Source organism: Trypanosoma grayi (genome assembly GCF_000691245.1).
Source record: "Trypanosoma grayi strain ANR4 Tgr_236_V1, whole genome shotgun sequence".
NCBI classification, from domain to species: Eukaryota; Euglenozoa; class Kinetoplastea; order Trypanosomatida; family Trypanosomatidae; genus Trypanosoma; species Trypanosoma grayi.
The window spans coordinates 1905-21721 of record NW_008825855.1 but is presented as its reverse complement, the minus strand read 5'-3'; the positions used below and the strand labels follow the sequence as shown (position 1 = coordinate 21721).

At 53.3% G+C, this 19817-nt stretch overlaps 15 protein-coding genes across 15 annotated transcripts; all 15 read left to right on the top strand.

The window, feature by feature from the left end:
• Positions 1-215: 215 nt before the first annotated feature.
• DQ04_02361150 (hypothetical protein) lies at positions 216-785 on the top strand (the record flags this gene model as incomplete). Its single annotated transcript, XM_009311806.1, has 1 exon — positions 216-785. The coding sequence occupies one exon, from the start codon at positions 216-218 to the stop codon at positions 783-785; it is 570 nt and encodes a 189-aa protein (XP_009310081.1).
• A 269-nt stretch (positions 786-1054) lies between these two features.
• Positions 1055-2110, top strand: DQ04_02361140 (putative poly(A) export protein; the record flags this gene model as incomplete). The annotated part of the gene is made up of 1 exon (XM_009311805.1): positions 1055-2110. One exon carries the CDS (start codon positions 1055-1057, stop codon positions 2108-2110), a length of 1056 nt encoding a protein of 351 aa, XP_009310080.1.
• Positions 2111-2281: 171 nt separating this feature from the next.
• DQ04_02361130 (putative lipase domain protein) lies at positions 2282-2956 on the top strand (the record flags this gene model as incomplete). The annotated part of the gene is made up of 1 exon (XM_009311804.1): positions 2282-2956. The coding sequence occupies one exon, from the start codon at positions 2282-2284 to the stop codon at positions 2954-2956; it is 675 nt and encodes a 224-aa protein (XP_009310079.1).
• A 213-nt stretch (positions 2957-3169) lies between these two features.
• On the top strand, positions 3170-3463 carry DQ04_02361120 (UPF0041 family protein; the record flags this gene model as incomplete). Its single annotated transcript, XM_009311803.1, has 1 exon — positions 3170-3463. The coding sequence occupies one exon, from the start codon at positions 3170-3172 to the stop codon at positions 3461-3463; it is 294 nt and encodes a 97-aa protein (XP_009310078.1).
• A 301-nt stretch (positions 3464-3764) lies between these two features.
• On the top strand, positions 3765-4502 carry DQ04_02361110 (hypothetical protein; the record flags this gene model as incomplete). The annotated part of the gene is made up of 1 exon (XM_009311802.1): positions 3765-4502. One exon carries the CDS (start codon positions 3765-3767, stop codon positions 4500-4502), a length of 738 nt encoding a protein of 245 aa, XP_009310077.1.
• A 343-nt stretch (positions 4503-4845) lies between these two features.
• DQ04_02361100 (hypothetical protein) lies at positions 4846-6729 on the top strand (the record flags this gene model as incomplete). Its single annotated transcript, XM_009311801.1, has 1 exon — positions 4846-6729. One exon carries the CDS (start codon positions 4846-4848, stop codon positions 6727-6729), a length of 1884 nt encoding a protein of 627 aa, XP_009310076.1.
• A 342-nt stretch (positions 6730-7071) lies between these two features.
• Positions 7072-7920, top strand: DQ04_02361090 (syntaxin; the record flags this gene model as incomplete). Its single annotated transcript, XM_009311800.1, has 1 exon — positions 7072-7920. One exon carries the CDS (start codon positions 7072-7074, stop codon positions 7918-7920), a length of 849 nt encoding a protein of 282 aa, XP_009310075.1.
• Positions 7921-8376: 456 nt separating this feature from the next.
• DQ04_02361080 (hypothetical protein) lies at positions 8377-8730 on the top strand (the record flags this gene model as incomplete). The annotated part of the gene is made up of 1 exon (XM_009311799.1): positions 8377-8730. One exon carries the CDS (start codon positions 8377-8379, stop codon positions 8728-8730), a length of 354 nt encoding a protein of 117 aa, XP_009310074.1.
• Positions 8731-8945: 215 nt separating this feature from the next.
• On the top strand, positions 8946-9488 carry DQ04_02361070 (hypothetical protein; the record flags this gene model as incomplete). Its single annotated transcript, XM_009311798.1, has 1 exon — positions 8946-9488. One exon carries the CDS (start codon positions 8946-8948, stop codon positions 9486-9488), a length of 543 nt encoding a protein of 180 aa, XP_009310073.1.
• Positions 9489-10017: 529 nt separating this feature from the next.
• DQ04_02361060 (hypothetical protein) lies at positions 10018-12192 on the top strand (the record flags this gene model as incomplete). The annotated part of the gene is made up of 1 exon (XM_009311797.1): positions 10018-12192. The coding sequence occupies one exon, from the start codon at positions 10018-10020 to the stop codon at positions 12190-12192; it is 2175 nt and encodes a 724-aa protein (XP_009310072.1).
• Positions 12193-12726: 534 nt separating this feature from the next.
• DQ04_02361050 (hypothetical protein) lies at positions 12727-14679 on the top strand (the record flags this gene model as incomplete). Its single annotated transcript, XM_009311796.1, has 1 exon — positions 12727-14679. The coding sequence occupies one exon, from the start codon at positions 12727-12729 to the stop codon at positions 14677-14679; it is 1953 nt and encodes a 650-aa protein (XP_009310071.1).
• A 292-nt stretch (positions 14680-14971) lies between these two features.
• On the top strand, positions 14972-15931 carry DQ04_02361040 (hypothetical protein; the record flags this gene model as incomplete). Its single annotated transcript, XM_009311795.1, has 1 exon — positions 14972-15931. The coding sequence occupies one exon, from the start codon at positions 14972-14974 to the stop codon at positions 15929-15931; it is 960 nt and encodes a 319-aa protein (XP_009310070.1).
• Positions 15932-16309: 378 nt separating this feature from the next.
• DQ04_02361030 (putative ribosomal protein S7) lies at positions 16310-16918 on the top strand (the record flags this gene model as incomplete). The annotated part of the gene is made up of 1 exon (XM_009311794.1): positions 16310-16918. The coding sequence occupies one exon, from the start codon at positions 16310-16312 to the stop codon at positions 16916-16918; it is 609 nt and encodes a 202-aa protein (XP_009310069.1).
• A 237-nt stretch (positions 16919-17155) lies between these two features.
• Positions 17156-18739, top strand: DQ04_02361020 (BRCA1-associated protein; the record flags this gene model as incomplete). The annotated part of the gene is made up of 1 exon (XM_009311793.1): positions 17156-18739. One exon carries the CDS (start codon positions 17156-17158, stop codon positions 18737-18739), a length of 1584 nt encoding a protein of 527 aa, XP_009310068.1.
• A 227-nt stretch (positions 18740-18966) lies between these two features.
• Positions 18967-19809, top strand: DQ04_02361010 (hypothetical protein; the record flags this gene model as incomplete). Its single annotated transcript, XM_009311792.1, has 1 exon — positions 18967-19809. One exon carries the CDS (start codon positions 18967-18969, stop codon positions 19807-19809), a length of 843 nt encoding a protein of 280 aa, XP_009310067.1.
• Positions 19810-19817: the final 8 nt, after the last annotated feature.

The following is a 19817-nucleotide window of genomic DNA, read 5'->3' as shown; positions in this document are numbered from 1 at the left end:
AAAAAAAATCTCTGTTTCGCTATATCTGACGAAGGTATAGTAACTTGGTGTTACGTTACATACTCTATAGAATTATATTTAAATTGTCTCTGTTTTCTCATATTTTTACTGATGGGGCTCCTCATATGTTTCTTTCCTCCTGTTCTTTTTTTGTTTTGCTGTGGGGTTTGTCTTGCTTTCAGTGCCTCTCTGTGTGTCTTCCCATTAGTAAGGAAATGGCTACACCTAAAGAAAGTGCTAATGCCTTTTTGACTCAGGCATGCTGTGGTACTATTATGGCTCTCCACCGCGTGGGTAACACAGAACCGGAGTTTTACAAGGATCAACTTGTCGTTTTATTGACGCAGTACCTCAACAACTGTTGGAATTCGCTTCTTAAGAAGGCTGATCCATACGTGGAAGAGNATCAACTTGTCGTTTTATTGACGCAGTACCTCAACAACTGTTGGAATTCGCTTCTTAAGAAGGCTGATCCATACGTGGAAGAGTCGTTTGCCTTGATGCTGCATGACAAGCCTGCTTGTGTTTTAAAGAAACTGTTTGCTCTCGGAGCACATGTTCTTCCCGATAGGCCACCGGCACAGCTTTCTCAGTATGCACCTAACAATCCGGAGCAACTTGAGGCTGCACGCCTCTTTGTATCCAACTTGTTACATGCAGCTTTTGCCTCGGAAATTCCCGAAGACATTTTTCAGCATGACTGCGAGGGTTTATCGTTGGGTGAAGAAAGGGCTCTGTGGAAGGAACGCGGATGCCCAGAAGAAGCTTTCTTTGTACTTTCTTGAATTCAGTAGGGCGGAAATTTTGTTTGTTTTTTGTTTGTGCTTGTTCATCTATTGTCTTTCTTCGATGTGATTATAAAAAAAAAACCTTAGAGCGAAATGGCTGCTTGGCGGGGGAAGGAACTCCTGACTATGTAGCTGCCATCAGTAAAAAAAAGATATTCTCTTTTTTCCTTACAGCTTTCCCCATTTTTCTTTTTCTTTCCTTCCTTTCTTCAGCTCTTCTTTTGTTTTTTTTTTTTCTTGGAAGGAGAAAAAAGGGGGGAGTCAAAATGCATCCATTTGTTTCAGGTAACTCTGCCAACGACCGGCATGAAGTTCAGGGGGCCCCAAGTGACTGCGTGAGTTCTGTTCGTTTTTCACCTCCTGGGTGCCCGCTTCTTCTTCTTGGCGTTACGTCATGGGACAAGTCCTGTCGTGTGTGGCAGGTGAACAGTCGGGCGGATGGGACAGATATACAGTCCCGACCAATGACATTCGCAGAAAACGATGCACCAATATTGGATATGTCGTTTTCAGCTGATGGTAGAGCTTTCTGGGGCGGATGTAGTAAAACGGCGACAATGTGGAATTTGACAACAAACCAAAAGACTATTGTTGCATCTCATGATCTTCCTATAAGTTGTGTAGCGTACGTTAGTCCCGGTATATGCTCGGAAATGCTTATTACCGGAAGTTGGGATGGGAAATTGCGCTTTTGGGATCTTCGACAACAACGACCAGCAAAGGAAGAAAACTTTGGCGAGCCTGTGTTTGCGTTGGATGCACAAAGAAGTCTTCCTATGGCTGCTTGTGTGACTGGTCGAAAGGCTCACGTATTTAACCTTCAAACCCTTGTAAAGACTAATGAGGTTAGACCACCGGCGTTGGTAAAGTTTAACTTGAGGTGCGTTTCGTGCTCTCCACAAAAAGATGGAGTGGCTGTGGGAAGTTCGGAAGGAAGGGTTTCGTTCATTCCTTTGCGATCTGACACAGGCTGCACCTTCAAGGCTCATATAGTGTTCGATGATGCTGCAATGTTTATGTATCAAACAAACTTTTGTGTCATGAGTCCTACAGCGCCTCATATCATCACAGGTGGCAGCGATGGCCGGATTGCCTACTGGGACTACAAGAAACGAGTCAATATAGGCTTTTCTGAAGCAGCTCCAGCTATGGAGGATCGGAACAAGTCGATTTCTGCTGGTGACATTAGCTCCGACGGTAGATTGCTTGCGTATGCTCGTAGCTACGATTGGTCGATGGGTAAATCTCATTGCATTGCCAACGAGCCCCACAACATTTACATACGCAATGCGGCGGATCCGAAAATTCTGGGATTAAAGTAGAGAGCGAAAAAAAAAAAAGAAAAAAAAAAATGATCTGTCGTGGTGTTTTTGGGGTAACGCTCTTGTCATTCACATTAGTGTTCTTTTTTTTGTCGCGGACCATTTGGTTTGCCTTTGTTCTTGGTCTTTTTTTTTCGACTCCACGCTCTACTTCAAGCGAATAAAGTAATCATGGGTCAAGCTACCAAGCAAACGAGGAAAAAACACATCTACGGGTACGATTTATACAGCGAGGATGTCCGCCAATACTCCAGTTTGAGCGATATCAGGACCGTGAAGTCTGCTGTGGCAAATAATATACGTGATTACTTGTGCCATACGGACGCGTTCGAGGTAACCCCAAATTGCGATAAAAATACAATCCTGTATTATGTACTGGTCTCAATATCTTCTCTTATTGCAATTACCTTGTTTCTGGGAAAAGATGTGCTAAAGTTGTACGACTGGATTACCTACACACTTCTTGGCATATGTGCTATTTGTTGCCCACTGGCGTACTTGTGCGACTTTGGGCAGGATGCGGAGAGTGTGGCATTTCTTGGTACCGGATCTCCTCTACATGGGGTTGAGTTACACAACAAGGATTATATTCGCGTACTGAAGGGACGCCGGCTTTGCGTTCGCGTTCGAGAGGTTCCCAATTCATCAAAACTGTCTATTGAGGCACAGTTGGTTGGGCCCGCGCGTTTGTTTGCTGCCCCCTGTGTTTACTTCTCTGTTTCCAGGGAGGCGCCGTACGGCAGGTATTTTAGCAAAGATGGATATTTCTTTCCACCGGCGTTGGTGGAGGATGTTGAAATACTGTTGAAGTCGCTGAGGACTGCCCTGTTGAAAAAGAAGCAATAGCCCCACGCACTGTGCTTCATTTATTACGAAAAAAAAGAACTGCGCTCGTTGGTGGTCCTTTTTTGCTATTGGGAGCGATGAAATTCATGCTTTGTGGCTGTAAAGTAAAAAAAAAATGTTTTGTTTTGTTCTTCTGGTCTTGCCATTTTTTATTTTTTTACTTTGTCCTGTAGCTAAACAAAAGAAAAGGAAGCTGAGGGTTTTTTCTTCAAAATGGTGTCCGTAAACGCGGTCCGTTATGTCGGTTACGTTGGTGCCGCGGCAAACTGGCTTATACCTATTGCCGGTATAATGAATTTTCCTACCCGGAAGCCCAGTGAGATTGACCCTGTAATGACAACAGTTCTCGGAACGTACAGCGCCATTTTTGTTCGGTGGGCTATCGCCATTTTGCCAGCCAACTACCCATTGTGTCTTTGCCATCTTACGAATAGCACTGTGCAGTTCGCGACTCTTGTGCGCTATGCCCTTGGAGACAAGAAAAATCCGGCTCTCAAGAATGAATAAATGTGTTTCATGCATCCGTTCCACAAAAGGGATTACTAGGATAGTGATCGCATCATATTTTTTTTTGACACTCTGAAGGATATTTCTCGCCTACCAAAAAGATGGGCGTTTGCCCTTCTTACGGCCTAAAGAAAGGCCTTTTTTGTGCAAGTCAGCTGCAATATATAATTGTTCAGTCATGCAAATGCCTCCATTGACGATTGGTCGTCAGAACAGTCGGTGTGCTATCATCTCTTTTTTTCATAATTCTGATCTGTCATCATGCTTGTTTGCCAGTGTTCAGAAGCTTTGTTGTACGTAGATGAGTGATACTCAACAATTGCGGGCCCGTCGGCGGTATCGCGCTTTACTCCGAGAGGCGCAGAACTTGGAGCTGCAAGGCCGGACAGATGAGAAGCTTACCGTTGAACTTCAGCGGCTAGAGCAAGAGTTCCCAATGCTGAGGGAAAGAGTAGGGCCGGCGGAAGATGGGTCGAAGACGGAGAATGATGCGCCGCAAACAGAGGACGTATCCAAACAGCTACCTGTTGCTGCGGCGCCTTCAAGTGGTGCACCTTCGGGTACAGAGTCATTGGCCAAGCAATGTGCTGAGCAGTCTGCGGCCCCACCTCCATATCGTTCTGCACTCCCAACAAGACATACAAACGGTGATTATGGAACCAAAAAACGGAATAATGATCCGTCTACTGTTGGCTGCACTGGTTTTTTCTGCTGCGCTCTCAGTTTGTGGGGAGAGGCTCATTTACCTACATCATTCGGCGTTTTCTCGTACGCAAAGATTATGTTTTTCTCTATTCTGGCCGCCATCCTCCACCGCTACGTCGTTGATCCATCCTCGACAGTGGGAAAAGCTATCTCACCTGTTCTAATTGGACTTTTGGTTCATGCCCAAGGCCTCATTGCGCTTCAGAGGAAGCGACCTGGGAGAATATCAATGACGATGCTGATAGTCTACTTCATTTTTGACGTGCTTCCATCGATAGTGCTTGTATTCGTAGTGTATGTCCTGACAACGATTGGTCTGGAGATGTTGAAGTAAAAGTTTATGTTACACGGGGTGTGGTGCTTGCAACATTCTCTAGGCAAAAAAAAAAAACGAAGCGAGAACAAAAGCAAAAAAAAAAATCACCGAACAAAATGAAAACAATGAATCGGAGTGAAAAAGTAGGAAAATATTTTTTTATATGTTTTATTCACGCTCGTGATATACGTCTGCGGATGCCTGTATCTGTCTGTGTGAAAAGTTGCAATGAAGACTTTTCTGCCCTGGGCACCCTTATTACGATACCGACAGATAGTACCCAAAGCTGCCGTTTCTTCTGTCTTGTTGTGAAAGCAAGGAAGCAAGCAGAAGGACGGGAAAATCTGCTGCCACCAACTCAATGGCGTCTGTGGAGGCGCTTCTACGTCTGCCCACGGACGAGGCGCGATCGTGCCCTCCTGTTGACACTCCAGAGGAGGTGTTAGACGCCCTCCGCCAGATGGAGACGATACTGCGCAAATGCCTCTACGCTGTGCGCTACGCGCTGGTGGACCCATTCACAGCTTTTCTTGACCTGTTGCTGCAGCTGACCCTTGCTGACTGCGAGCGTGTCGCACAGGCGCTGCTCGCGCCCGCCGAGGAAGGACGCTGCATTGACCTCCTGGCGAGCCTTTGTGGCACCCTTTTAATACCCGACAGTTACAACTTTCGCCACAGTATCAACATGGAGGCGTTCTTTGAATTTGTGCAGTTACTCTGCGCTTCACCGGTTCTAAAGGACCCACTTGGTGCGGCGCTGATGCCGTGCCTGCTGGCGTTTGTTTACGAGGCTGTGACATGTGAAGACGATTATCGGCAGCCTCGCGCAGGCGCAAGTTTGCTCATTACACTCATCCGCGGCTCCAAGGCAAACAAGAACCGTATGAGCATTGAGTGCGGCCGCATCGGGGAGGCACTGGCGAAGTCCAGCGACATATTTTTTCAAATGCAATGCGTGGAAGTTATGTTTCGCCTCTATACACATAACCGCACAGCGCTGTTAACGTCGACGCTGCCGGAGTTCTTCAAAAAGGGTGTCGCGGAACTTCCCAACGATGCGAGCCTTTTAACGAGCATTCAGTCTCTTCTTGACGTGTACAATGTGGAGTACCGAAATGTGTCTCTCCTACAATTTACGGCACTCCTTATTGAAGTGGGGAGCACCGAGGTATGCGGATGCACGAACATGTACTTCTCCCCGCTGATTCTTGTTATCATGCTGCCGGGGCGCATGGGCGACAACATCACCATTCCATATGAACACATTCGTTCCGTGAAGCTATCAAAGGAGCGGAAACTCGGCCTTCGACTTCATGTCATACCGGGAAAGCTTTCCAATATCATGAACGAGAAGAATGGAAGAGACACACTTATGATTTCTTTGACCCAATCAACGTTCAGTGCGTTGAGGTCATCCGGTGTCCATCAGTGGATCTCTGACAGAAAACGACGCGTTCCCTTCAGTCGTATTCATCAACAGATGGAGGCGGCTACAGCAGCAGCAGCAGCATCAGCAGCAGCACTGCCTACTTCCTCTTCGCGAAAAAACTCCCTTGCAGACACGGAGACATCTGGTAAGGATGAGAGTCATCTTGTCTCTATGCCTGTTTCAGGCCAGGCTTCAGCGCGTGGTTCCCCCAAGCGCGGAGGAGTCGACAATGATAATAAACCAAGACAGAATTCTCGCTCTGGGCCGTCCTCACCACAGAAAATGGAGAAGCAGCAGCCGCTCTCTGGGGAAGAGGAGAAAGAGGACGTTCTTCGCCAGCTGCGCGCGGCAGCCGCTCAAAAGGTTGCGCGAATGCGTCAGGACTGCCAAGCGGAACTGCAGTGTGCCGTTGACTTCATACAGGAGGAACTTGAGAAGATGCATCGGTGCAACGCTCGCGAGCGTGATGACTTTGAGGCCACTGTGCGTGAGGATCTCACAGCCATTCGACGCGCCGAGGCCCAAGTAAAGGCACACGCCGCTGAGCGTGTTCAGTCGCTCAACCAGGAGTTGACAGAGGTGCAGGCGCTTGGCGAAATGCTCAAGGGTGAAGTGAATAAACTCCGTGACTGCCTCGCCGCGACGCTACACCGCTCCGAGGCGGCAGAGGAGAACTCACTGGTGCGGCTTAAAACGGCAGTTGATGCAGACGTGAAGGCCATGGAGGAGACGCTGCTGCAGGTGATGTCGGCAACGAGTCCACTGTCCCTCGTGACCACGTACCTCTCACAGAAGGTTGGCGGCGCTGCCGCGTAGCGCGATGCCAGTTGTGGCGGCTGATAGAAGTCTATAGAGGTGCCCGCTGGCTCTGCGCTGGCGGAATAGATAAGCTGCGTGGGCTTGCTTATCCACTCAACACCGGATATTTTGCAGAAAGCAAAAACGCCAATGAGAGGTGAAAAGAGAGAAAGAGAGCGGCAAGTATGAGGCTGCTGGTGGAATTTGCTGCGGCTATGTTGCTGCTCTCTGCTTGGTGTATGACACACTTCAAATGCGTTGTCCTTCTCTACGTTTCCCACCACTACTACCACCACTGTAAGCAGTAGCAGTAGCAGAAACAGAAGCACAGCGGGGGAAGAGGAGGGACTGTGCTAGCGAATGTCTAGCGTCCATGGAACGCTTCGCCGCTTGGAGCGATTAAATGCGGCATGTACTGGCAATCGAACTGCTGCATTGCAAACAGAAGGCGCATCGGCAACAACAACAGACGCAGTGAATGTCGATACCAGCCGCATGAGCGCTTATGACAAGGGCCAATATGAGATCGCTTGCTGCATGAAGAGAGTGCGTGAGAACATCGTGCGCATGGAAGACGCGGCGGACACGATGGACATTACACAGCGGGCGGAGGTGTCCAACTCCATTCGTCGTGACATGAGCAATATGAAAAAGAATGCCTACACATTGTATCGCGTGGCGGTGAAAGAAGGCAGGCGCGAGGATTACAACCAGTTAATGGCACATATTAACAAGACAGAGCAGCTCAAACGTGCGTCCTACGGCGGACAATTAACGGGCGATGTCATTGATCGTGAGGGAAGTGGCATTGGTGCTGCAGGGGCCAACACGTTCAACGCTGACAGCAGCGCAATGCACAGGTCTGGCGAGCCTCTCATGTCGGCACGCGACGACGAGGAGTTTGCGCTCTTCTTTGAGCAAACCAAGAAGCGCGATTTGGAGATGGATGATGCGCTCGACCGCATCGGGGTAGGATTAACGCGGCTTAACGAAAATGCTTTGTCGCTGCAGTCAGAGCTGTCAACACAGCAGCGACTGCTCGATGACACGGAGGTGAAGGTAGATGGCGTACACGTCAAGTTGACATCCATGAATGCACGTCTACGCAAGACATTGAAGGAGTTGGGTAAGGATCGCATAGCCATGTACGTGTTCTGCTGCATTCTCCTCATAGCCATTGCGGGGGGCATTTACTTTGCAGCGAAGTAAGGCGCGCACTTCTTCATGTGTGGGTGAGTGCAGGTATGGGCACGGCATGAACTATGCGTGCGGGCGAGACGGAGACAGCATCAGTGAATGGGGTGGCGTCCTTCCTCTTTCATCCACCGCGCTTCGGTCTGACAGCAACGACAGCACGCACTGCAAGCCATTTCATCTTTTAGTCTCTGTACAGTTCCTGTGTTTGCCGTTTATATCTTGTGTTGGTTGTGCTGGTGACACACCCCTCCCACAGGAGTGACAACGTAAAGATCTTTTTGCTCTACAACGTCTTGACGCGAAGAGTGCCTGCTCGCGGGGAGCGTGTTCTGCGACACGTCTCATCATCGTCTTTCCCGTTTCTTGACTTTTGCCGTGACGCACTGCAGAGAAGCTGTGCCGTGGAAGGCCCTCGTGAGAGGGACAGGCAGCTACGTGAGAAACTGAAGGGAAACACGACAAAACAAAATGCAACGGCGGCTGCCGCTGTGTGGCCCATTGTTGCCGGCGTCGGCGTTCTTACGCGTGCAGCGGCGCTGCTACTACGACAGGATCTGCAAAGACCGCGAGGGTAGCGATGACAGCCCGGCGGACATGTTTGACGAGTTCCCCAAGAACCCCGCCGCCAACAGCGTGCCAGAGGAGCTGCACACGGCGAGCACGGAGGCGGTGGGGGCTGCGGAGAACCTGCAGCGTTGGTTTTTGGTGGGGTCTACTGTATTGTTTCTCTCGTTGCACTTTAGTGGCTTCTTGGATCCGTTCAACGATGGCTACCAGCGACCAGAGGGGTACGGCACGCACGGTGGCGGGGGATGGAAGTAGCGAGCAGCAGCAGTAGTAGTGGTTGCAGTGCGGGCATGTCTCGTGCTGACGAGTGTACGGATGGTGCTGGGAAACAGAAACAGATATGTGAGCTCCCTCTTTCCCCCTTGCCTGTCTGTCTTTCTTTCTCTCTATGGTAATTGCTGTTGCCCCCCTCTTTTTTTGTTCTCGAAAACTGCGCCATCGATGCAGCCAAGATCGAACTCTGTTAGGCTATGGCGAAGGATACACTGAAGAAAAATGTGCGCCGGAATGAGACGCGGATGCGCATCTTCACGATTGCCGTATTCGTAATCAACGCGGTTTCTATCATTGCTATAATGTACTATCGTGGTTCTGTGCCGCACCTTGTGGACATTGCTGGAGTGACGTTCTGGGCAGGGCAGGAGTACATGGCACTCGCTCTGCTGAAGCGGTTCGCGAAGCCGACATACAGCTCAACAGGGGAGCTGCTTGACTGCCCGGATGCTTCAAATCCCGCGGAGTTGGGCGTGTACTCCTTTGCGCAAGACGTGCTGTGGGTGTGCTGTGCCGTGCAGCTGCTGTGCAGCCTCTTCCACTGGGCCTTTGTGATCTTCTATCTCCCTGTACCCGCCATGGCGATGTACAAGTTGTGGCACCTCCTCGCTCCACTGCTGCTGCTGCGGCGTGGCGCGTCGGCGGTTGGCGAGGGCGATGAGGACAGTGCATTACCGCGCGATCGGATGGAGAGGCGCAGGATGGAGCTGATGCAGCGCAAGAAAAGGTCTACCAAGTAGACACGCATCTGTGTCCGCGTGTGTGTGTGTGTGTGTGTCTGCTGCAGAGGGCGGATTCACACATGCTGTTTGGCATAAATGACTTTAATGCTGACAGAACGGGTTGGGCGATACGAATGCGTTGCTGAGCGACAAAAAACAAATTGACGAGGGAGAGAGAGAGAGAGAGTGAGGGAGAGCTTCGTCTGTGCGTTGTTGCGCCCCGTTGTTATTGCCATGATTTCTCTTGGTTATTTGTCTGCCTGTGAGTCTAAGGGGGTACCGCCCACACCATTACATGAAATACTAACGCTTTGGCTTATATGCGTCTCCTGTGATGTTGGGATTTTGTGCTCTCCCTCTTTGCGGCTTTTTGCTTTCCCTTTTTCTTCGCTTTTCTCTGGGCGGTATATGTAGAGGACCGTGCAAAGCGGGGGACCGTTACAGCCTGCTCCTTTTTCGATCATATACATCTAATATCATTGGCGGAGCAGCCCGTGCGTGTATCTTTTACTCTGTGTGCGTTCTGCGCGTGAACGTCTCTGCGTAGATGGGTGGCGCACAGGCAAAGGAGGCGCTGCGGTATTTTGCTGACGTGGTGAGCAGCGACGCGCACCCCGACGAGAAGGAGTTCACGGAGCGATTGACGCGCTATAAAAAAGACATCTGCTCCAGCTCTGAGTCCTACCGGATGTCGCTACCAGTGCTGCGGCAGTTGGTGCTGCTGTGCGTGCAGAAGCAGCGGGTGCGCTGGCTGCTACGCTACTGCCTGCAAGAGCTCGAGCACGCCTCCTGCAACTGCATCCAGGGCCCCAGCGAGGCGTTCCTCGCCGCGCTGCACATCACGGAGCATGCCGTGCGCTACGCCCACCGTGTCGCCCGCGGGGGCGCTGCGCAGCTGCTGCAGATCATGACGGGCGACGAAGGCAGCGACAGCGGCGCACGCCCGGAGGAGTGGACGACAACGGAGGCGCACAAACTGTGCGTGGCGCTGATGGAGTACTCCGTGTCGGTGCCACTGACGCCGACCACTGTGGAGGCGCACCACGAGATCGTGAGCCTCCTCCTCGCCATGACCTCCTCCGCGCTGTACCACTCAACCACCTACGACGAGAGCCACGTGGACGTTTTCACGGAGATGATGATGGCCTCGGAGGGTCTTACGGCGTTTCTTGCAACACTGCTTAGGCGGCTGGTGGAGTGGGGCGCCGGACGCCTTCCATCCTTCCCCCTTTTGTACCGCGACGGCTACCAACCGTCACTGCGAAACTTGTTTAACGTGTTTGGTAGACGAAATGGAAATCATTCTATCAGTTGCGGGGAAAGTTTAGGACGGCACTGCGCCCAACTACTGGCAGTGCTCGTGGCGCACCAGAAGGGTAATGGACATAATCCCGCACTGGACTATGTAGGTTCCATTCAAGACGGTGAACATATTGAGTTTAAGTTATTGCTAACTGCATTGGTTAGCCGGTTGCAGGTCTGCCCTGCGCTTTGTATTGTGCTGTATGCTTTGGTCTATGATCACCCCACCTTCCTTCACACTGCAATGACTGCATACCCGAAGGAACTCCTGGATGTCGTTCAGGAGGTCCTTCACTTGAGTTACACGGCGGCAACAGATGCTGGGATTGGTATTGCTGAAGCTACTAAAACTTCTGCCCTCGGCCCTGCAACAAGTGAGAGCTGCAAGGTTTCTATAGCGGAGGAGGATCTGTCACCTGAAGCCATCGCAAGTGTTATGCGGGAGATGGTACTCTTCTCGTACCCGTTCATTAGTTTCATGACCAGCACGCTGGTGCTACTCTTTTCGCAGGATCAGGTTCTGAACAAGCACATGAGCGACACTGTTATTGAGCCCCGTTTTAAAATAGCTTATTATGCAGGCAAGCTGCCGATTAGCTCACTTTGTATTGTGGTGCTAGCACACGGCGTTGCCAGAGCTTTGAATGAGAGGAATGAGCCCTTGGCAGCAGTTTTCATACCAAGTTTGTCGAATTTAGCCCCCTTCATTCATGACATTGACGCCTACACCTCCCAACGGCTGCTGAAGCTGCTTCTACTGACGCAGCGAAAGCTGCGGCGCTCAGTAGAACTTGCGAGTCGCAGTGGCAGAAACGCAGCAAGCGGCAAGCACAATAACAACAACAACGAAGATAACAGTAACACGGAAGCCGCTGCAGCTGATATGTTTGTGCGTCAACTGACCGCCCTTGCGGAGGCAGTGGAGGGGATGCTGCATGGCGAGGATCGTCGGAACGATTCCCTCGTGTATGAGCTGCTATACAACCGTGCGAAGCTGGAAGAGGGCATCGCGGCGATTGACGCCTGCTCGCACATCGCAGCCGCACACAATGCACTGCGCCCGCTGTTCCGCATCGTTGATTTCTATGAGACGGAGCTTGCGAGCGTCACGGTAGTGGAATCGTACAACGATATCCTCTCCGTTATCCGCCGTGTGACGCGCGAACACGCAGGCTCAATCGGGGCTCTGCAGAACACCGTATCATCAGCAGCAGCAGCAGCAGCAACACCTGTGCCCGTGAAGGCGGTGGGCGGTGTGGGCTGGCGGGCGCGCGAGATCCTCTTCGTGTATGAGGAGTCTGCGCAGAGTTACGACTTCTTCGGCCCGTTCGTGTGGGCGACACTCCTCGGCGACGCGGTGCACCCTGGCGGAATGATGTGGGCCCTCGACACCGCCTCACTGGCGATGTTCCCGGAGTGACCGCACACACACGCCTTCACATCTACGAACACACAGACACACACAGATACGTGTGCCGGTGGGGTGGAGAAGTGTCCGTGTGTGTATAGATGTGAAGGCGTGCGCATGTGAGTGTGGCCTGTAGAGGCGGGGCACTGAGGTATTAAGAAGGACCAACAGGGAGGGTGAAAGAAAAATAAAAAACGCAAAAAGAGTCACCAATATATATATGGGGAGACACAAAGCAACAGCGAAAAAAAGCAGCCAAATTGCCGAAAAAACAATGATCCACAATAGCAGCGCGGGAATTTTTTCCTTCTGTGCGTTTTGTCGACATGGACACTCATCATCACGCCCTGTTTTTTTTGTTTTGTTTGTCATTTCGTTCTTGCTTAGTGTGGGAGGTCCTGGCTACGAGATGTTTCTCTCGATTCGTGTTCTTTTTGTGCTATTTTTAAAACCCTGCCTTTTTTTTTCTTCACCACGAAGGCTGAGGTCAGAAGAAGAAGCATCAGTGGCAGCAGCGACAAGCACAAGGGGCGAGACGCTGCACGGATGAACAAACGGGCCACGCCGAAGCCCACTGATGCCAGTGCATACTTCTTTCAGCAGCTACTCCCCACAGAGAGGTCCGACACACCGGACACCGAAGGTGGTACTTGCAATGACGCTGGTTTACAGCAGGCGGCCGCGGCGGTGCTGCGCAGTGCCTTTATGCCAGCTGAAGCAACCACTTTGCTGAAGTGTTCCACCGAGGAGGAGAGCTGCACCGCCGATGAGCTGGCTGGCATTTTAGAGGCGTCATGGAAGAGAGTAGAGGAAGTCATGGAGAGAAACAAGGTGCGTCGACGGCGTATCGAGGAGGAGCTGCCGCAGGCCCTTGCGCAGGTTGACGCATACACATTCTGGACGCCAGACAGCGTATCGACGCGTTACGATCTTCCAGCGTCGAAATTATGCGGATCCTTAGTATCTGAAGTGACGGAAGACGATGACACTGCTGCTGCTGCTGCTACAGCGGCGCCAGGGAAGCATCACGCAAAGGCGTGGGGGCGGACGGACAGGGACCTCCTCAACCCCGCTAGATGCCCAAATTGCTTGCGCCGTCTGTTCGCGCCTATCCTGCAGCGACGAGATGAGCTGCCCAAATCGCTTACTCTCTTGTTTAATGCACTACAGCGTGTGCAGTCGGGCACCTTCCCCCAAATCGAAGCGGTGATCGAAAAGGGTTTCTTTGAGTTGCCTCTGTATCGTCCATTTCGGTGTATTTCCTCCTTCATTACCCGGTACCTGGCGGAGGACCTGAAAGGTGAGAAGAGGGGGCAGGCGTTCGCCGGTGTCTACAAACTCGTATCCGGTAAGCTGAAGGACGCACAGGAAAAACTGCGGCAGTTCGGGCACAACAGAGCTGTTAGTGCCTCGCCTTCCCCCCGTGAGGGGGCGGCGGAGCTCCTCTACGGCACGCTGCTGACAGAGTTACGTGAACGGAAGAGTCTCCACGATGGCTGCACCTGCGATCTTCAGGATCTCACTGATGTCGCAACAGAGCAGCTCACGGGAATGGAGAGGGGTCTGCAGGAGTGCGACAGCGAGTCCAGGCGTCTGCTCAGTGAGATTAAACAGGATGCGGAGGAATACGTGGCAGGACTGGAAGCGACCACGGAACGCCGAAAGGCTGTCATGGAAGAAGTCAATGCGGCTTATCAGCGCGATCACGATAGGCTATTTGCCTCCTTGCAGGCAAAACAGTACAGGGCAAAGAAGAGTGAAGAACTGCAGGAAAAACTTGCTCGTCGTGTACGCGAAGCCACTAAAGAGTGGTACGTGGAGCAGCTCAAGTACGATGGACTTGCGCAGGAAATCATCACGGAAAGCGTGACCCTGCAGCAGCTCGATCACAGCTACAAACAACTAAAGGGAGTGCTGGATGAGTGGGCGACCTCAATAGATTCAGAGGAGAAGGCACAGTGGGTGACGGATGTGCTGCAGCAGTCTGAAGAGGTGCGAGCCCACCTCATTACGCAGTGCCAGCAGCACATTGGCCGACTCAAGACAGAAGAGCACTACCGACGCTGTCGCTTGGCTGGCTACGCCACAGAAAACGCATTGAGCTGGTCACGCTGCCTGCAGGACCTCGCCGCAATATACGAGAGCCACTACGACACACTTGCTGAGAAGTGCAACACTTCAATGCAGCTGCGCTACCTTCTCTCTTATGAAAAGGATCATGTGGTGAGAGACCTACACCAGCTGCAGTGTGAGATTATGCAGCTTGACGCCAAGTGGGGCGAGCTGACACCTGTGCTGGAGGAGCTAGACATGCCAGTGCCGGCCCTAACACAATGCGAGAGCGACGCGGCGTGCCAAGAGTTCCGTCGTATCCTTTGCGGGCTTGACAGCAGTCGTCTCATCCGCGGCGAATGTGCTCGTTTGGCGCCGCTACAGCGCGAGGCACAAACCAACGTACCTGTGGAGAAGGATAGTAACAAAGTTGCTGGTGCCGGATGATGACGCTGTTGCGCTACACAGATGCACCCCTCTGCTGGAGCGGTAGGCTGATTGACTGTGACGGCCACGACCGCCGAAATCATGTAAAATCGTGTATGTACGATTGGGGTTCACTTTTTTTTTTTTCTTCCAGTCTTGCTTCCGTGACCTTTGTGCTGGCAAGAGGAGTGATTTATGGTGCTCTTGTGTGCTTCTCACTAATACTGTCTGCTTCTCTTCGCAAAGGGAATAGGGTGCAGCGGCCACACCGAGGGGAGGGGAGAAGAAGGTAGCGGTGGCTGAGGAGACAACGATGCGGCCACCACCACCACCACCACCACCACCACTGCGGTTGTGTGCGGCGCACCCATCCAACCACCTAGTGGTGCAGGAGTTGCTTCTGCACGCCGCGCTGGGCCGGAAACACTTCTTCGTTGGGGATCGGCACGCCTATCTGAAGCTGGCGAAACATATTGCACAACTACCATCTACATGTGCGGCGGCCTTGGCGGATATTTCCTCCCGTCGTGGCCCCGCATGGACACCGTGGCGACAGAATGCGCCTCGCCACGTCGTGTGTGAACGCATCGGCCAGCAGTATCCATACGAGACGAAGCGGGCACCTGTATTCTACGACGACGCGGCGATGCATCAGCAACGCATGGAAGGGCTCCTGCAGCCGCACGGGTTCCGCGTGGCGCTCGTGGGTACGCTGCGCTGCGGGTGCCCAGTGGCCCCGCGGGCGTTGTTTCTGCTGACGCGCGACACCCCGGATAGTAGCTTTCTTACGGAGCAGGACAAGAGCAACAGTAGCAACCCCGACCTTGACACTCATGTGCTCTTCAGACGCGCTGTGAGAGGCCTTGGGGCGACGGGATATATCAAGTCAATTGTCACGAAGAACATCCGAATGTATGGCGGTGTTGTGCCACGCTACGTGTGCGCTGCAGAGCGGCCACACTGCGGCCCCGATCCCTTCTGCTGCAAGTATGATAGCGCACAGGAGCTGGTGCTGTCCTGGGCACCACCGTGTCGCTTTCATGTACGGCGCTTCTTCCTCACCGGCCCGCGGCCATTCGTGGCACACCTTATGCTGCTGGCGCACGTGATGGGCTATGAGTTGATGCACGACGGGCTCTACCGGTGGCCCCACAGCGGCGCGCGTGAGCTGGTTGCACTGCGCAGCGAGAAGGATCTCTTCACGACGTTGCAGATACCGTACGTGGATCCACTTCACCGCCATGCCTATTGCCGCCTTCACAACTTGCTCTAGGCTCCCCTCCCCTTGTTTCACTCTTACAGTTCTTAACATGCTTTCGTGCTTGCTGCACGCTTCTACTTGCACAGATTTACAGATGTATATATATATATATATATATACATATAAAGAGTCAGAGGAGTGCTATACCTCCTTTCTCGCTTCCTTGTCTCCTTTTTTGTATTGCCTTTTTTTGAACAGATAACGTTTCCTGAGCTGTTTTTCATCTCTTGTTTGGGTGAATGAGAACTGTTGGTGCGCCTTGTGGCCCGCCGTTCCTCATGTTTCCACTCAACCGCGTTGCTCCCTTTGTGCACTATCGACTCTCCTCCCCTACGTCCTGCATTCTTTCCCACCAAACACGAACAAAGGCACTTCTTCACGAGAACGGTAATGTCTGTTCAGCCGCACCTGCGCAAGCTGCGCAAGCTCAAGCGCGCGAACCCTTCGGCCGATGAGGACAGCGTTGCCAAGACGCTGTTCGAGCTGGAGGCGACGCACAAGACGCTGCGCACGCAGCTGCCGCGCTTCCACATCAACACCGTCCGCACGCTGACGAGCCCGCGCTTCAAGAAGACGGCGATGGTCATCTTCTACCCCCTTCGGTTCCTGATGCTGGTGCGCAAGGTCCAGCGCACGCTGACCGCGGAGCTCGAGAAGCGCTTCCCTGGCAGCGTCGTGGTGCTCGTCGCGCAGCGCAAGATCACGAAGCGCCCCAACAACGTGTACAAGCTGCAGAAGGTGCAGCGCTCCCGCACGAGCGTGGCGGTGTTCGAGAACATCCTCAACGACCTCATCTACCCGTGCGACGTGGTGGGCCGCCGCTGGCGTTGCCGCACGGACGGCAGCAAGGTGATGAAGGTGTTCCTTGACTCGCGTGACCGCAAGCGTGTGGAGTCTCGCCTCCCCATCATCGCCCACGTCTACAAGCTGCTGACGCACCGCGCCGTCAACTTCGGCTTCATGTGGAACCCGAAGCTCCAGCAGGTGTCCTCCCGGTAGATGACTTGGTATTGAGAGTCCTTCGGCCATCTCTTTTTGTCTTATTTTTAATTTCAAATTTCTTCCTGTTGGCCCCTGCGCGTGTAGGTGCGCGTGCGGTTGTGAGTTGGGTGTGCTGTTTGGTGCCTGTCTGCTGAGATTATGAAGGTGTGTGCGTTTTGTTTCTTTCCCTGTTTTTTTTTGTTTTGCTGTTGGTGTTCTTGCGTTGGTGTCAAGTGAATAAATAGCACAGGTTCAATGTCTTCAGCAGAAGAGCCCGATGTTGTGGTGGCGTTGGACCCAGAAGGAACGGTTGTACTCGGGCTGTGGTACAAGCACGCAGAGCCTACGCGGTGGCTGCTGCTGCGGGCCATTCCTGTTGATGTGACGGTACCGCAGGTGTTGCAGTGCCTCGAGTTCAGGAGCCCACCGCAGCCCACTGGCCGTGGTAGCTCCAACGACAGTATGTGCAAAGACCCGAAGCGCTTTGGCGATGAAGGCTGTCTCCGTGCCGCGCGTGTGGGCTATGTTCCGGGTGAGAAGAGAGCCTACTGCCTGCTGCTGCAGTTCACCGTCCCCATTGACGCGGAACAAATCAAGAAACATTTTTCAAAGACGAAACTAACAAAAGGCGCGGCCACCGTGACGAGGGCCGTGCGGGCCTCTGCCCGGATGTTGCCAGCGCTGCATGTGACCCAATGTGCCGGCAGCGGCGAGGGCCCCGGTCGCGTAGGTGAGGAGGTGGATTTGGAGGCGCTCTGCAGCGTTTCGAGGAGTCTTGTGGCGGGGGAAATGAGTGGAAGTCGTACGCGCCGTGGTGTAGAATGGACCAGTAACGGCAATACCAGCAACAGAAACAGCCCTGTTGCGACAATGGGGGACCCCTGCACCATCTGCCTCGAGGAGATCACCTCGGGCAAGCCATGTATCGTGACTTTGTGCAACCACGTGTTTCACCTGACATGCTACGGCAGATACCTGGAGGATGTCTGCCCGCTGTGCCGCTTTTCGATGGCGTCACTGGAGTCAAAGTGTAACGCGTGCGGCACGTACACGGACCTGTGGACCTGCCTGGTGTGCGGCTGGGTGGGCTGTGGTCAGGGGCACCGTTGTGACCACCTGCGCCACTACGAAAGCACCGGGCACTCATGCGCAATGCAGAGCACCACTTGCCGCATATGGAACCACCGTGCCAAGACGTTCCTGCACCACCAGCTGGCGATAGAGCTCGGGCACGAAGACGACGCGAAGGCGGCTCGTGCAGCAGCAGCAGATGCGTCGACCTCGCACTGCTTCCGCAAGGACGGTGATGATGGCGGTGGTGGTGTGACGGCCTCGACGTACTGGCGCAGCCGTTGGTGGTGGGATGAGAAGGACGAGGAGGCCGCACTTGACCTGAACGGCGAGTACGTACGTGAGTACTACCTGAAGGTGATGCGGCAGCTCATGGAGGAGCAGATTGAGTATTTTGAGCGGCGCACCGGTTTGGAGGCGGAGTCGTCCCCTCCACGTGTGGCGGCGTGGAGGAAGCTGAGCATCGCCGAGCAAAGGCAGCGCCGGCGCGTTGTGTCGGAGTACGTGGCCGGCACGCGCCAAATCGTGCTACATGAACAAATGCTATTCAATCGGTTCGTGAAGAAGGAGGCGATACGAAATGAGAACTTGCGTGATGAGTTGCTGTTGCAGTCACACAGCACGCAAAACCTAAACAATCGAATTGCCAATGCACGGGCGAACATCGACAAAGCCAAGCAGCGTGGTGCACAACAGGTAGCGGCAAAAGAGAACGAGCTCAAAAACCTACAAGAGAAGCTCGCAAATCTGATGAACTCCCTGGATTAATGTAGCCATGTTTTTTTTTTGCTTATATGTTTATTGTTTTGCTCGAGATTGTTGCGTCAAAGCTTTGTATTACGGTGCTGGGGTGGACGGCTATTGCGCAGTTGCCACCGCTGCTGTTGGTGCCACTGGAACCGCGTCTCTATTTGTCTCGTGCAGCAAGCCGAGTGAGACATATTTATATTAAAGGACAAGTCAAGGCCAACGGCACAACATAGAGTCTTCCCACGATGCCACCCAAACACTGGGCGCGGCGGCGAACAGCAGCAGCAGCAGCATCAGGCACCCCGCACCACGCATCCTCGCAGGCTGAGGACTTCACACAGCAGCTGATGGAGGCCATGTCGGTGGCGAACGCATGTGCGGGGCCTGTGCTGCAGCCATCCGAAAGCTCCGAGGAGCACGAGGCTGACGCCACACTGGAGTGCCCAGCCGTGCCGGCTGTCGCTAATGTGGACGACGATGACGACAGCAAGGACACAGTTGCGAACGTGTTGCGGCTGCAGATGAAACACGACAGCCGCTTCCCTGCCGAGCGAAAGCGGTGCCGCGGCGAGACGTCGCCGGATCGCCGACATGAAGTGACAGCAGTACGTCAGCCAACAACGTGCAGCGCGACGGTGAAGCGAGTCACTGTGATGACACCTGCGGAGACCGCACATCGTTCTTCGGTCGGCGACGCGACGCTGAAGGGCGCTGGCAAGAATGACGCTGTGGCCACCGATGCTCAGAAGCGGCAGGAGAGTCTATCGCTGACAGAGGCGGAGGTGCTGCAGCAACATGGCCACTTGTCGCAGCTCAACAACCTTTACCTCCCTTCCACCAGAAGCAGAAGCAGTGACAGAAGCACCGTGGATGATGAAGAGGAAGTAGCGACCGGCAAAGAGGCGTGTGGGGAAGAAGAACGGCTGCGGTGCCGTCGGGAGGAATTGGCCCAGATTCCAGCGGGAAGCCTTGCGTTGTACACGCGTCTGGCGGAATGCGGCGTCAATGCGATGGAGCGGCCGTTCGCCACCTGCGTCGTTAAGCGTGCACAAGACGCCATTGCTGCGTGGGCTGCAGGCTTCTCGTAGCCTCTTCT